The sequence below is a fragment of the Chlamydomonas reinhardtii genome, chromosome 17 (genome assembly GCF_000002595.2).
Source record: "Chlamydomonas reinhardtii strain CC-503 cw92 mt+ chromosome 17, whole genome shotgun sequence".
NCBI lineage: Eukaryota > Viridiplantae > Chlorophyta > Chlorophyceae > Chlamydomonadales > Chlamydomonadaceae > Chlamydomonas > Chlamydomonas reinhardtii.
Genome location: NC_057020.1, coordinates 2889274 through 2904485, shown reverse-complemented (window position 1 = coordinate 2904485; position 15212 = coordinate 2889274). Strand labels below are relative to the sequence as shown.

The 15212-nt window shown below is 59.8% G+C and overlaps 6 protein-coding genes across 6 annotated transcripts in view; 4 read left to right on the top strand and 2 right to left on the bottom strand.

The window, feature by feature from the left end:
* CHLRE_17g719750v5 (uncharacterized protein) overlaps positions 1-2106 on the top strand; it is a 2852-nt gene extending 746 nt beyond the window's left edge. The window contains exon 2 of the mRNA XM_043072234.1: positions 1-2106. This exon is cut by the window's left edge and continues 339 nt beyond it. Coding sequence (XP_042914693.1) covers positions 125-499 — 375 coding nt within the window. The 5' untranslated portion in view covers positions 1-124 and the 3' untranslated portion in view covers positions 500-2106.
* Positions 2107-3964: 1858 nt separating this feature from the next.
* On the top strand, positions 3965-6332 carry CHLRE_17g719701v5 (uncharacterized protein). The gene is made up of 5 exons (XM_043072233.1): positions 3965-4305; positions 4382-4431; positions 4471-4543; positions 4983-5042; positions 5256-6332. The coding sequence occupies exons 1-5, from the start codon at positions 4126-4128 to the stop codon at positions 5313-5315; spliced, it is 423 nt and encodes a 140-aa protein (XP_042914692.1). The 5' UTR covers positions 3965-4125; the 3' UTR covers positions 5316-6332.
* An 82-nt stretch (positions 6333-6414) lies between these two features.
* Positions 6415-8880, top strand: CHLRE_17g719651v5 (uncharacterized protein). The gene is made up of 6 exons (XM_043072232.1): positions 6415-7058; positions 7177-7205; positions 7403-7458; positions 7621-7701; positions 7933-8029; positions 8392-8880. Exons 4-6 carry the CDS (start codon positions 7694-7696, stop codon positions 8455-8457), a joined length of 171 nt encoding a protein of 56 aa, XP_042914691.1. The 5' UTR covers positions 6415-7058; positions 7177-7205; positions 7403-7458; positions 7621-7693; the 3' UTR covers positions 8458-8880.
* Positions 8881-8898: 18 nt separating this feature from the next.
* CHLRE_17g719600v5 (uncharacterized protein) lies at positions 8899-11284 on the bottom strand. The gene is made up of 4 exons (XM_043072231.1): positions 11069-11284; positions 10915-10975; positions 10695-10744; positions 8899-10461 (listed from the first exon to the last, which is right to left on the bottom strand). The coding sequence occupies exons 1-4, from the start codon at positions 11224-11226 to the stop codon at positions 10356-10358; spliced, it is 375 nt and encodes a 124-aa protein (XP_042914690.1). The 5' UTR covers positions 11227-11284; the 3' UTR covers positions 8899-10355.
* Positions 11285-11384: 100 nt separating this feature from the next.
* Positions 11385-13190, top strand: CHLRE_17g719550v5 (uncharacterized protein). The gene has a single exon (XM_001703742.2). The coding sequence runs from the start codon at positions 11553-11555 to the stop codon at positions 12123-12125; it is 573 nt and encodes a 190-aa protein (XP_001703794.1). The 5' UTR covers positions 11385-11552; the 3' UTR covers positions 12126-13190.
* A 161-nt stretch (positions 13191-13351) lies between these two features.
* Positions 13352-15154, bottom strand: CHLRE_17g719537v5 (uncharacterized protein). The gene is made up of 2 exons (XM_043072230.1): positions 14533-15154; positions 13352-14437 (listed from the first exon to the last, which is right to left on the bottom strand). Exons 1-2 carry the CDS (start codon positions 14747-14749, stop codon positions 14388-14390), a joined length of 267 nt encoding a protein of 88 aa, XP_042914689.1. The 5' UTR covers positions 14750-15154; the 3' UTR covers positions 13352-14387.
* Between the last annotated feature and the right edge of the window lie 58 nt (positions 15155-15212).

Here is a 15212-nt window from a genome sequence, read left to right as displayed (position 1 = left end):
GCAGCAGCATCTCGGCTTGCCCTTCCTCCCAGCACCCTCTGTCTGCCTGTCGTCAGCGCCGCTCACACCGCGCTGGTCCCCGACAGGCGGTTTCGTAGGGTACGTCGTAGCGCTGGTGTGGCGGATGCTGCTTGGGATCCTGACCAGCAACACGTGCACGAAGGCGGCGATGCAGCCGGCGTGGTCGAGCTTTCTGGGGTGCAGTGCGGAGCAGGGCGCGTCCCTCATCCTGCTGGCGATGCACCTCGCTGGTGCGCTGACGAACTGCAGCGTGCACCAGCTGGTGGTCAGCGCGGTTGAGCTGCTACAGGGCCTGGGCTCACGCTGCTGCCCCGCCTGGCTGCGTCATGCGGTGCCGGCTTGGGTGTGCAGCGGCTGGCTGGGCTGCACCGCGATTGAGGCGGCGTCTTTCGTTGCCACGATGGTTGCGAACTGGGTGTTGCTGTCCGTGGCACTCCTAGCGGCCCAGCTGCTCCCGCCGTTCTTAAGAACCGGCTAAGCATACATCGGCGGGGCGCGCGGCTGCGGCGCTCCGGCCCCTGCGTGTGCCTTTAACCCGGCGGATGGATGGAGGATGTAGGACGCGCATGCTGGAGGGTGTCGGTCCTTAAAGGCGGCGGTTGGTCGGATTCGCTGTGGTGTGCCGCTGTCGTGCGGCTGCTGTAGATTGGGGAAGGCGGAGGCCTGCCCCACAGCAGGAGGGAGACAGGGATGTAGGGGTTGATGTAGGTGTGTCCCCCGAGACGGAATGCACTGATGGTGGTTTGAAGTGGTGGTGGTCGGCGAATAGCTGGCCGGCAGAGCAGAATAGCGCGGCGTGGTGAGGACTCGCGTCCTATGCCACGTACTCGTGTCAGTACGCAGGGAACGAAAGGCGCCAGTAGGCCACATGATGCAATTCGTATTGTCATGCGGATGTCGAGCGTGTGTGCATGTGTGTGGTGCGCACCCCTCACGCCAGCAACGACAATTTCAGGGCACAGCAATGTGAATGAATATGTTTAGGTGTGAATGTCATGAGTACTGCAAACACATGGCTGGAGGAGGGAGGGGCGGATGTGCTGCACTGCTGCTGCGGATAAGCGGAGGGTACAAAGGCGAAGCTGCCGATTGGACCATCGTGTGCCATTTGGGGTGCTATATGTTTATTATGGAGGCCAGTCGGCATGACGTCAACGATTGTGTGGGGATGTGTGTGCGCGTCTACGTATGTACTAAATGTCTGTTGATTGTGAAGCAAGATGAAGGAGAACCCCGGGCGATGCCACGCTTGCAATAACTAGTGACATAGTGTGACATACGTTAAACCCCGTTCGCAGGGAAGCGCTCAGGCATTGTAAACTGTTAGGATGGGGTGCCCTTTTGAGGGGCTGCACACACGCACAGCATTCGTGCAGTCAGGTGCTGCATCGCCACATTGGGGGTGTAGACACATACGCTTGCATGGTGCGTACGTTAGCCGTTAGGAGGACTGTCGGTAGTGAAGGCTGGGTGGTTGCAATCATCACGGGGGTGGGGGAGGGTAGCCATCCATCATGGGGGAGCCGGGAAGAAAGCATGCGAGGCGGGCCAGCGCCTCTTATGTTCAGTGTTTGATTGTACAGAAGTTGGCACCATTTCACCAACATGGTGTGTAGGCGCCTGGCGTTACCAGTGTTTCAACGAGGACGATTCGACTTAATGAACCCAGGGTTGAGTGCAGGAGTGGGTTGTCGCATATAGGCCGTGTACGTAGTCAGTAGGGATGCGGTGGTGGAGTCAGGAGGGGCTGCGGGTAACTGTGGCATGGCGTGCATGTGCTGAAATGTGAAATCTGGCGTCCTTGGTTTTGGCTCGAAGCCAGAAACACTCCACTGGCCTTGGTGCGAGGACAGCTGCATGAAAGGACCGACAGTGTGTGTCAATGTTATGGAAGTAGTGGTTTGGCACGCGCGACATGGCCTGGGCTGAGCAAAGCGCCCACTTGTTTTGTCATAACTTGAGCATACATAGGATTGGGGTATGGAGCACGCTAGGTGGTGAACTGCGAGGAGGACGGCGGGGAGGACGTGGATGCACTGAGCGTGCGCGAGCACTGAGTGACACCCCATGTAATGTGGGTGTGAGAGGTTGCCAGCCGCGGGATGCATCTGCTAACCAGGAGATGTCGAAGACGCGGCATTTGGGAGCTGGGCAGCGCGGGCAGGAGGGGGCAGCGCGGGCACAGCAAGGGCGTGGGAGCAGCGGGCATTTTGGACGTGTGCGCGGCTGTGATGCGGACCATATGCGACTCCTCTCACCAGGGGTTCGGGGTGTCCAACTCGGCGGTTGCGATCGGCAACCGCCCGGATCCGGCCTGTCTTGGACCCTGGAAGTGGGCCCCGCGCAAGCCTGCTGGCGCAGTCTAACAGCGGACACATAGAAAAATAGTCCTGACGTGTCGCGTGGCTAAAATGTGTGCTTCCATATATTGCCGATAGGAGGATCAGCATGCGCTCTACATCGCTGCCATACGCAGCCTGAAGCGATCCCTATGCCATGATATTGCAATTGTTGCTGCGACAAGGCACTTGGAGTCGGCTTGCCGCGGGCAGGGTCGCCACAAGGGGCCAAAAACACCGGCCATGCTGGCAATTCTGGGTCGTTTCCCAAAAACGAAGCAATCAGAACTGTTTCGTCATGTCCCTGGGGACAAATACCTGTTACTGTCCCCTTTTATGTTTCTAGCTCGAGCGACCAGCTAAATCCAAGCCTACGTGGCCCTCAAGCTGCGCCGCTCAAGCACCAAACGAGCGCGCCCGGGGCTTGCTCGCTCTCGGTCCTTCACGCGGTTACTATATATGTCAAATGAGCTTCTTTCGGCTGCTCGCACTCGTTGTCGACGCCCCGAAAGAGCTGATCCCAACTCCCCAAACCCGCGCGCAGCTGGTGTAGACGTGATCGTTGCAGCATTGGCGGGCTCTCATGCACAAGCTATTTGTTATACCATAATCCGTGTTCCTACGGGCCTCTTTACTCAAAAATCCGCTTGAATGCAGTTGCCCAACTTCATACTCCCACTCCGAGACTGGTTAATGTCATTTAGATATCATTTACGCGTTTGTCTACGCATGAGAGGACAACCACAACCAACAGAACGTAAGAAAGCCTCAGGTGTTGGTGAACATGGTGCGCGCGCGATCGGCATTTGGCGATCGGCGTTTGAGTGCCTTTTTAACCGGCCGAGATGTTATATGCCTGAACTATGGCTACATAAGATGCTGCGCACCCTACAGCGTTTCAGAAACGTCAGGAGAGCCTCAATCGATGTCGACTCTTCCTCGCAAACCACGATAATGTATTTCTGAGCCCATAGGAACCAGCTATAAATATACACATGTTCGTTTGCCGGTTGCTAGCGTCAAAAGGAGCCCTTCAAGAGAAGAACCTGCTGCGCGCGCCTGTCCGAACGCGCATTCGCGCTCTACTGTGCTCTGCGCAGGTCCCCAACCAGCGCGCATGGACCCAGGCGTACAGTTATCATACTTGGGGGGCATGAGCGTGCGCGGGGTCCAGGGGACGCGGTTTCAAGGCTTCATGCCTGCCCGCGAAGTGATAATTCGAGAGCATCCGTCTTGACTCCTGTAAACTTGTCAGGGGAGCTTAAGGATATTATACCTATAGATTTCAAGCTTAGTCGCACGAGGGATGCCACTTCCAGGGGGGGTCGGGGCCAAATGTCGGTGGCAACCGACAGCTAACCGCCGAGTTGGACACCCCGAACCCCTGCCTCTCACCCGGGTCCCCCCGCTGCGGGTGGCGTTGTCTCTCGGCCCCCCTGCAGGTGGACGAGATGACCTTTAGAGGATCTTTAGATAATCCCGGGGCGCCTAAGCACCTGTTTCCCCTGCACGCATCATTGAGGAATGGAACGTGCCAGGAATGGGACCTCAGCACGCACACCACTTGTGTTTGTATGAGCTTGACGCGTTGACCGACCACATTTCACATATCGGATGCAAAGATTACCTAACTTTGTCTGACCACGCTGTATCTTCAAGTTCGAAAACAACTTAAGCCTGGTCTAGGATGGCCGCCCGAATGACTTCTGCAGGCCGCAGCTGCTGCCGTCCTGCTATCCATGGCAGGCACAGAGTTGTGCGTGTCATGGTGAAGCCTCAGCCCCGCGCCGTCGCCTGCGCGGGCTGGTTCCAGCGCCGAGTTTCGCCCGACCCCGCTCCCCCGCCTAGATTTCAGCCCGATGTGGTGGTCGGTGCCGTCGGCGTGATTGTCACAATCGTTGCGACAGTACTGATGGCGATCGCGGACCTGAAGACGGATCTCAAGGTCGGTGTCGTCGCTTTCCCAATTTGGGCCGTTTTGGTGTCCTTGCGAGCGTTAATTAAAACGCCGTTGCATTTAGGCGGACATCACCTCCCTCAAGACGGACCTCAAGACGGATATCAAGGCGCTGTCCGACAAGCTGGGCAGCGTGGAGAATAAATAAATCAGGCCGGCGAGAAGATCGCCTAGCAGGCCGGGCTGGTGGACCAGCTTCAGAAGAACGTCAACATCGTTCTGGAGGGTAAGCAGCGAACTCCCGCAGGGTCCAGCCTTGGGACTCGGGCGGATTGTTGCCTTCGGCAGCAGGGGTTCAGGGTGGTCAGCAGGGGGTATCACCGCTGCCAAGTCAGACCACCGCGGGAGGTCTCAGACCAGCACTGGGTACGCGCGGGCTCTGTTGCATCGCCTGCGCTAAGGCAGGGTGTTTCATTGGCTGCTTAGGAATGCGAGAGGGAGACAAGAATCCGGGAATGAAGTAAGCCGCAGCTAGCCTGATGCACCCCGTCGCCGTTGTTCATCGCCAAGTGGTGTGGCTTCGCCACATGGGGCCTCTCACGCGGGACTGGGTTGCCCCCGAACCGGCGCGCGGGCCTACAAGGCAGGGTTAGCTTTGCGAATTCCGGCCGCTGTTATCCGTCTGCACCGCTTTGGTCTGAACCGTGCACACGCTTGCGCTGCAGACCGCATCGCCGGCCGCCGCGGCTCGTAAGCGCGTGTGCTGCGCACCTGGTCAGTCACAAGTAAGTTACTGGCTTGGCACACGGGCTTGGCACACGGCGCTGGAGTATGCATGTGCTTGCATGCGCTGCACGTGGTAAATGCACAAGTTCAACGCGTGAGGGCGCCATTGCCGCCAGCTCCCGGTCATCCGTGCTGGTCAAGCACTTTTCGCTTGTTTTGTTCTACACTCTTGAGTTAGCTTGGCTCCCTGTTATTGGAATGACTGTCTGCAGGCTGAAGCCGCGACGGAGCTGCACCGCCGAGGGTCATCATCGGCCACCAGCAGCCCCTGAGGAGCTGCAGTAGAACACATGGAATGGACCTTGCACAGCTGTGTTTACGCACCATGGCGGTGGGAAAGCGGTGAACGGCTGCTGCCAGCAACGCATTAGTCAGATCAGATCCTGCAAGGGATGCTCAGCATTCATCTCGAGTAGCAGTTACCGTATATTCAAGCGCCAGAGACAGTTTTTTTGTATGCTTCGTGCTTTTGTACGTATGTGCCCATGCCTGTTACTCAGTGGTTTCGGCCTACAATTTCGGCACCCGGCGCATTGCCATGTTCCGGCACTCTGAAATGTTTCATAACACTGGCGGACACGGTTACATGAGACTGACAGCTGCGACTGCATGCAGCCTGCGTCGGCATACTCACATACACAGCATGTGATGTAGCCATGAGGCAGACATCTGCCTGAGTGTACTGAAAGAGAATGGCTAGCAGGAGAGATGTGTGTGTGTGCGTTAGTGACTATGTGCCACGCAAGAAGCAAGACCCTGGCCCACAATAATTAGGGTCACGGTAATGCTCTAAAAATACCAGTGCTGTATAGGACTAGGGAGCGAGGGCGCTGCCGACTTTGAGGGGCCACCTGGCAAGCAGCCGAACGACACTTGCCAAAAATGGGTGCCGCCGCTGGTGCCTGGTGGTCACGGTCATCGCCGCGCGGAAGTTATATTACAGAGGCTCTTGCCAGTGCTCCGTTTGTAATGTGTTTTCTTGATGTTGTTTGTACAGCTGTGTGTCGTGCCTTGAGGCGTGACTGTGCGTTTTGGGTGACTAACGTGGATTTGGCGGGTGGGGACGAGGGGAACGTGTTCTTGGTTGGTTGGCCCGGCACGCCCGGCACGGTGTGCTGCATGGGAAGCCGGAGGACGGGACCGCAGAGAGAGGATATAGGTCGCGTGAGAGAGCGGCTGACGCCGTCTCTCATTCCGATCCTAGACAGGTAGTCTTTGACCGCCGTAAGTGAGGGACCTGTCCGCAGGGACGGTAAACACAGAGCCAACATGTAGCTTGATTGTCTAGTCTCACTCTCTCGCCCCGAGGCAATTCTCCTACCCAGCCACAGCCGGGACCAACCCGGCACTTGCAGAGCCGTCGCATCTGATCTAAACGTTCATTGTTCAGCTGTACGTTATGACATGCGGGAAGACTTCTGACCTGGGCCCGAAACACGGCTGATGCACCCTACCAGCCTCTTTGGACTGGCGAGAGCGCCGACACCAACCCGGGTTCACTGAGCCGTCAAGGAAGCTTGATGGGCGCGGCTTATGCCCCATCGGCCACTGCCGACCACGCAACAGCTCTGGGCTTGGGACAGCGCGGGGGCCAGAACACGCTGGGTGGGGGCACAAGAACCTGGACTGCAAGGCACTGTGTGTGTGCCGTCGGGTTCGCTGCGGGCCACAGTAGGGACCGCCACGGCGCAGCTCGTTGGAAAAGGCAACTTGGCAGCGTTGCCGGGGTTCTTGCAGATTCAATGCAAGGTTACAAACGCGTCGAGCAAGAATTACGCCTTCGCGGCCTTGCACGGTTGTAAGACGATGACAATTGATGCGGCCGCTACCATTCTGACCCGTCGGCACGCCCACGTCGAATTCCTCGGAGGGGCCGACGGTGACCTGGACTTTTCCCCCGCCGCAAATCCGAATACACACAAACGTCTTTATCACGCCGACCGCCCAGACCACAGGCCACTTTGCATCCGGAGAGACGCCGCTGAGCAGCAGGGTGTAGGAACGGCCAAACATGGGTAAGTGCACTGTGCTGGACCAGAGGCCATTTGCCGCGTGCTTCCGCATTGGCTATAACATTGAACCTCCCCGCAAACTGCGACTGCTCTCGTGTCTCACCGTGCCCGACATCGTCAGCGGCCCACGGAGAGGACCTCGGCAACCAGGTAGGCGCGTGTGCGTGGGGGGGCGGATGGGGGCCGGGCCGGCCGGCGGACCGGGTGTGTGATCCGGCCGGAGCGGGCTTCTTGCCGGCAAGTCCTCAGCTCGCTGTCAACCAGCAAGGCTGCACCGGGCTGCACAAGGGCAGCACAGCCTGCTGTAAGTGCTGTGCCGCCGCCCCCTGCTCCTGCCCCCGCCTCAGATCTTCGTGACGCTGCGACGGGGCGAGGAGTGGCCGCCGCGCACCTGCGACGTGAGGTGCGTGCGGGCCCGTGCCACGGCGCTCCCACCTCTGCACCCCCGGCACTGTGCCCATCACCTCCCGCACCTTGGCCGCCCCCCCACCACCACGGGCACAACACCAAGCACCCCTCGCTGCGGCCCGCGCGACCCCCGCGGCCCCCGCCTCTGCCTCGTCAGGGTGCGCTATGAGCAGACGGTGGCGGACATCAAGACCGCGGCGGCGGCAGCGCTGGGTGTGCCCGCGGACAAGATGCAGCTGTGAGTTACAGCTAGCGGGAGCCGCGGGAGGTAGCAGTGCTGGGCATGCAGCGCGCGCGCCTGGCAGCGCAGCCACAATCGCACGCCCCTTTCCACCTGATCCCGCGGTGCACACACGGCCGGCGATGCGGCCTCCTTTCATGCATGCATGCTACTTCTGCTGGCTGGCACACATGTACACACAGAGGTTATGCGTGTGTCCTTTCCGTGTGCTCTCTGACAAACACAAAGGTTCTGGCACGGCAAGGAGCTGACGCCCGGCTACGACGGCCGCACCCTGCTAGACATGAACCTACACACAGGGTTCGCGCTGCAGGGCTACGACCTGGTGAGGCGCATATGTGCGTTGTGTGTGTGTGTGTGCGTGTGTGTGTGTGTGTGTGTGTGTGTGTGTGTGTGTGTGTGTGTGTCTCTGCGCTAGAGAAACACCAACATGGTTGTACGGCGTTTGTATGTCCTGTGGTGGGGTGCTGGGGTGCGTGGCGTATGTGGGCGTCGCCGCGTGGCCACGGGGTGCACGGGATGGGTTGTGACGGGTGAGGTAGTAAGATGCATGAGCCCCACGGAGTGGGGGGGGAGGCGTGCCATTTACCTGGCCTGGCGTTGGGTTGGCAGCCTTATTTGCGGCCACAGGCGCACGCCGGCTGGTCACTTCCCCTACCCCGCAACCTCCCCCCTCACACTCTTCAGACTGCTGCGCCCAAGTACTGGCCGCCTGTCAAGATGACGTCCGAGGGGCTGCAGGTTCAGGACTGACCGGGACTGACCGGGACTGGAGGACGCAGGTGTGTCTGAGCGGCAGGGTGCGATGATGGGATAGGGTAAGGGGCAGGTTTGCGTAGTGTGCCGCGCATGCCCAGACCCCAGCATTCGACAGAAATTTGCGACGGACTGAGCAATTGGGTGGCTGCGCTGTGGGCGCTGAGTAAAGTGCTGTGGGCGGCCTGGGTCAGCAGTTAGCCTCCAACCAGTGCGATGCTTGTTGCGATGGCCCGGGCCCTCACTTCGGGCAGGAATCCAGTCCGCGCCATGGCGCCTTGTCAGGGCCCACCCAGTCGGCCGGGCTGCTATCGCGGGGTGTGAGCACGTGGTGCGCGGGCTGCCGAGTGCGAAGTTAAGTGCGGTGTGCAAAGCTAGGTGCGTTTTTGGCTACATCAGTGTATCATCCACGGGACGATGCGGGCGGCTCCTGGCGGCTCAACCGAGTTGTTACACAAGCTAGCAGCCTGTGACGCAGTCCACTAACCCAGCATCCAGGCCCGGCCCCTTGCGTCCAGGCGTGCCGGTCCAGTGAAAACGTGGCAACTTCCAGCCCGTCGGCCGCATGCAGCGTATGCTCATGCCCACGCATCGCAGCAACGATCCAAATTAACACACAAAAGCACGCCATCGCCGGGGGCAGATCAGCACGCACACGCACGCACGTTCTGACATTTCGCATGGCTGCGACGTCGGGCCTACCTTCCTTCAACAACACACGCCTGCCCCTGGGTGCCAACCTCCACAGCCCTGCTCGCCAGCAGACTGCCACTGTCCAGCCGACCAGGGGCATCCGAGGCTCTCTCACACTCGCCGGTGTTCCCACACAAAGCAACAATGCATATGGCATATGCCTAGTACAAACAAAAAGCGGCACGGTGTGAGAGGGCAAGCGCTGAACAAAACCGCAGGTCTGACAGCTCCGCACATAACGGCATGATGTGCGCCCGGGAACCGCTCCTCCAGTAGCCCCGCCCACATCATTCAACAACACCGCCACCTTGCCGCCTGCGCAATGCGGCTAGCCATGGTGCGCCATCCTCAATGCATGCGGTGACGAGTACGCCAACCTCTACGTAACTACCTCGGGGCTGTCGCAACAGACTGCGCCTACGCCTAGCTCACCTTAACAAATATCATCGCAGAAACAACCTGACACCTCTGCCTTGTCTACACGGCGACAGTTCTTAGTGAGGACTCGCTACCCACCCAACCGCACCAGATAATACTGCATGAATACAGAAATCTCTGTCAATACCAAATCATAGAAGTGCTGTCTCCAAACAAACCACACATGTATCTAGAGTCTAAACAACTATGGGCTCCATGCACGGGTGGTGTGGTGCCCGTACCCGATGCGGGCTGCGTCCTGCCTACAGAGCTGCCGCACCAAACCTAACTGTGCCAGTGCAAGTGAATGGTCGGCAGTGACGCCGACATGCTTGTTGCAGCACGCCGCGCGCCGTTAGGGAATGCCTGGAGCCATTCCGGCTTCAAGGACGAACCCCGGATGTGGGTGACAAGACAATGGATGAAGTGAAACCTAAAATAAACCAGCCTGGCGGCCAACCGGCCTTCCATATGCAAGTACGCTAGACGATCCTCGGGTTCCTGTGCCCTGCAGCACCGCTTGGGTGTACCTACCTGCGTGCTAATCTTGATACGGCTTCACTGCACGCTACCAGGCTACGTGCATACAAGTATACCTAATACCTGTCTAGCCGATGCCGTCCCTGCGGCTGCATGGAGCCGGCAGCGCCTAGGGCGCGCACCATCGTGGTGCACCCAATTTCGTGGTCATGAGCAGCCCCGTTTGGCGGGAAGCCAACTGAGCGGTGGCAATCCAGAGGTGAGGCGGGGATATTTCCTTGGCTGCCGCATTGCTGGGCCTAGGCTCAGTAGTGTCCCGCCGCCTTGCGCGGCGAGCTGCCGCGCAGCATGGGCGTCTGCTGCTGCATGGTGTGCCGCATGGCCGAGGCGGTCGACATGTAGGAGGTGAAGCTGCGGGCGGTGGGGCGGGCGGCGAGGAAGGCATGGTCACGGGAAAGCTACCGTATCCGAGGAGGGACCCAGTAACCCTTTCTCGACCGCCATTTACCGCAGTTGGTTTCCGACTTTGCCGAGTACTTCCCAAGCTGCACCTTTAGGGACACGTCGTTCCCGTGCGAAAGCATTCGGCAACCAACGCGTCCGAAGCCTCCCCCGCATTCCGGTTTCGTCACGGTTTCGCTTACCTTTTCTCATTGAAGGTTAAACCGGGCAGCTGGGTGAACTTATTCACTTTCTGTATGGACAAGCGGGATAAGCAGGAGAAGGAGTAAGAAAGAGCGCGCATGCCGCCGGCGAAATGTGAGAAGAGCATTCCTAGCCCCTGCTGTCCTATGATACAAGGGGAGCCATGAGTTTTGTATGATATTTATGGCTGCTGCAAACACAACTGAAGGATACGCTTACCTGCGCGTTGAGGGCGGCAAGTCCTACGCCAATATCACCATGGGTCTTGATGTGGTGCCGCCTGTAGATGTATAGAATAGCGAGCCACGTCGGCAAGGCCATGCAGGAGGGACTAAACCCCCTAGATGCGCAAACATCAGCAGGCATTGCTCACTTGTCCACGCCCTGCTGGACTGCCTCCTTTGCCAGAAAGCCAATGTCTCCAGCGCGGACTGCCCGTCTCGGCGTGGAGCTGAAAGAAGCGGTCGAGCCCCCCGAGCCGAGGGACGAAAAGCTGGTGGAGCTTGTGGCGGTGTTGGAAAGGCTATCCATTGTGATATGACAGTTATAGATTAAGATACTGAGAGAATACAGAACCTGCGCCTTTCCGGGGCTCCTCGCCGATGAAGCGCTGCATGCGAGTGCAATGTTCTTGCACGGAAGGCTGTCAAAAAAAATATCAAGCAGCGTACATACTCTATGCCTTGTTTGACCTCAGACGCGGGGCCCTAGGTGCGCCCGGCACAACTAGGTGCAAAGCCGTTGCAGCTGGGGTCCGGCACACACCTGCTTGTGTCGGGCCCCCTTCGCTTGACCTAGTAGCTCCTATTGCTCACGTGCAAAACCTCAATCGGCCGGGGTAGGGCGTTGCGCGTGAAATGACACGCACGGAGGAGGACCGGCTGCGACGGCAGATAGCGATACTCACGCAGTTCAAGGACCTGCTGCAAAACGAGTCGTCGGTGGCGTCGCAGACGGTGGCGGTGTTTGCAGAGCTGTTGGATGAGGTGGTGCTGGACGTGTCGCAGGAGGTGCACCGTGAGGCCCGAACCGGCAGGCTGCCGCTGCCGGCAGCAGCTCTGCCTGCCGACGCAGCAGCGGCAGCAGGTGGCCAAGCAGCAGCAGCAGCAGGCACCCTAGGCGCTGCTGCAAACGGCGAGGTTCAGGCCGGCAGCGGTGCACCGCTTGCCGCCGCCGCGGCTGCTGCTGCAGCCGCTGCGGTCGGCGTGGCAGCGGCGGCGGCGGCGGGTTCCGCCCGCGCCGGGCGCGGAGGCCCGGTTGACGTGTTTGGTCAGAGCCATCCAGCCAAGGCGACTGACATAGTTACATGCCGCAACTGCGGGCGGCAGGTGCAGGCAGGCAGCTTCGCGCCCCACCTGGAGAAGTGCATGGGCAAGGGCCGGGCGGCGGCACGCGCCGCCAGCCGCCGCATCGCCGCCGGGCTGTCGTGACGCGCCGCGGCGTGGCGCTGATGTGCAGGCGCAACCTTGCTGGCAGCATATCGAGTAGATGTGTGTGAGAAGTACAGCGCTGGTTGGATGATGGCTGCGGGGTAGGGGGTGCTGAAGGATGCCGCTTGCAATGGAGCGGCGCTTAAAGTTTGGTTGGTAGCTTGGGGAAAAGTGGTTTGCGGGCTTGAATGCGCTGACTTGTTTATGTGAGAGACACCGGACCCAGAATGGACACGGTGAATGATGGCTTTTGCTGGGATTGTGATGAGCTGCTTGTGGGCCCAGGAGCGGGCAGGGGAGTCGAGCTGACTGGAGGGATACAGCGTCTGTGCCTGCGCGGTGTGCCGCGGAGACTGCAGCGCGAATGGGTGGATGCATGGCGCTGCTTGGCAGCGCGTTGATTGGACTGTAATGTGTGTTTCACAGCTTTCCCGAAAGTCCTGATCCAGGGTCCCAGACTCGGGCACATTGGGAAGCCTGCGCATCCAGAACGTAGGCAATACAGGCAGTAGGTTGGAAGCTTATGCGTACCTGTGTAGTGTGTACCGGTACTGCCTGCATGGTGGGAAGTCTGCAGGACGCTACCAGCAGCCTTGGGCATGGAGCGCAGATGGTGGGCAAACTGGTGGGCTCCATGCTAGGTATGCACGGGACAACCCAAGCAGCGCTGTGTGTACGGCTGGCTGCCTGGTGCTAAGCCGGTGTTGGGAGCACCCCAGGGGCAAAGCCGAGTCCGAAAGGTCAAGAATGATTACACCGGAGAAGTAGTGCATAATGGTAGATGCACAACTCTCGTCAGGGTTGCGTAGTTCGTAGTACGCGTACTATGTACTACGTACTGTACTGCGTACTGCACGCTGCCCTTGTCGGCTAGTACGTTGGAAAATACGTTGTGCTGGGGAAACCAGCGGGGTGGGCCGTGGCAGCGCCGTGGCGGGGCGAGGGGTGCGAGGGGTGCTGGAATGGATGTCCGTCGAAGTTCGCGAACCATGATTGCTCTCCGCAGCTGCGTTTTCTTATATCAATATGAGTATAATAAGTTGCAGGAAATTCCGCTATAAGAGTATGGCCGCGCAAATCCAAATTCACACCGATTCGGGCATGGTGCGGGCACGCGTGCCGTGTTTGCGTCGGCTTTCCCCGGATTTCCTGGCCCAGCGTATTATGCACCGTATTTTAACGTACTGTACTAGAAATCCTAGTACGCTGTATTAATACGCGTATTACGAATGCGGATGTTACAGAGGGGACAGTCCCAGCACCCGAAGACGCCGAGCCATCACATGCTATCAGGGCCCAACATGACTCCACCAACCCCGACTTTGCTGCAAACCCTCCCGCGGGCAAAGTCCGTGTGACTCCGCGCACAGTGAGTCCTAGCCAAGCCTCAACCCGCCAGAGCCCCACCGCTGTGCCTCAACGTCACAAGCCTAGGCACAGAAGTGCCGGGAAACGTCTAGGCCGCAGGACACACGCACAGCGCACGCACTAACCAGGGCGCAAGCGTCCAGGTACTAGAACGGTCGCCCACGCGTGCATCCTGCCCACACACAAAGCCACCAACCACGCACAACCTCTCACGGCGAGGGAGGCGGGGAATCAGCGTCATACGGCAAGCGCAAAACCATGCCGTCACCAACAGCCCGAGAGATGAAAGGATGCGCAGACGGCACAGTGTCCCAACCCTTCGGCCTGATACCCAAAGTCACAAACGTCTGGAGCCGACCCCAGAAGTCAGCTACGACGGCAAGTCCAATGCTCAGCACCCGGGCCGACGGCAGCTTCGCTCGCGCCGCCAGCCCGGCCATAACCATACGCTGCCGACCAAAGTCCAGGGCAGACATAGCAGCGAGACACACCACATCCCACACAGGTGGCGCAAGCCCCGCAGGCGGGCGCACCAACCACAACTCCTCACGAGAGAAGGCACTTAGAGCATCCTCTGGCACGAAACCCATAGCCATTCCCATGTTTTCCCGCAGGGACAGCGCCACATTGCAGTCCCAAAACCAGTGACGCCGGTCCCCATCCTGCATGTCAACCCCACACGCCCAACACGGGTCAACAGCAACGCCTCGCGCCCGCTCGCTAGCATGCCGTGGGAACGCCCAGCAAGCGTTGGCGGCCACACGCCACAGTGCTTCCTTATGATGATTCTCCCATTTCAGCGACCACAAGCGGGCCAAGGTGCACACGAAAGTCCCCGCCGCCAGGGCAGCCCCCACCCCCGACACACCCGCATCGCACACATACTGCAAATGCTTAGCCTTCAGGGCGGCTAACTGTGGAGCCATTTGTAGCACGGTCCCCACCTGCACCGTGTAGGCAGTGAGCAGGATGGGCGGCCCCCCGCACTGCAACCAGCCAAGCCCCCGCACCACCTGTTGCACCGACTCCGCCGTAGCACTCACGATGTCGGCCACCGGGAGCGGCAGCGCGGCGGCAAGCCCCCGAGCCAGCTGGGCGGCACGCGCGGCGGCAGCCCAGCCAGCGGGGAGAAGGGCCACCGCCGCCGCAAACCGGTCGGCCGCCTCTTGAGGCGACGCCGGCCCCGGCAGGGGCGACGGCAGGCGCGCCCGCGTGCTCCAGTGCAGCACCCGCCGCCACACAGCAGTCACATACATTTCCGCACACGCTTCACCAAACCGGGAGCCCTCCGCCCAAGGGCGTGTCAATGCCTGCCGCAGTTCGTTCAGGCCGTCATGCGCTGCAACCAGCTGGCCCGCGTATTATGGAGAGAGGGTCGCGTACCATGCAACCCTGACTCTCGTGGCACAGGTAGAATACACGTGGCACAGGTAGAATACAGGTCCCAGGTGCTGCTGAGGAGAGGCGGCTGTAAGCCCCGACCACAAGCAACACGTCGTGCCGCCCGCAGTCTGCAGCGTGCCAGAACGTGCCGCCCAACACATTGTCATTGGAATGCGTAGATGCGAATGCGAATGCGAGTGCAGGCGGCAGCGGAGGTTGTTGTCGCTTGCAAGCAGTGAAAGCGGTCAGCAGAACGCACTGAGGGCAGACATGTTACCTCAAACGGACGGTAACCGCCGTCCGCTGCTTGTTGTACAGACACGCAGCCCATGCAGT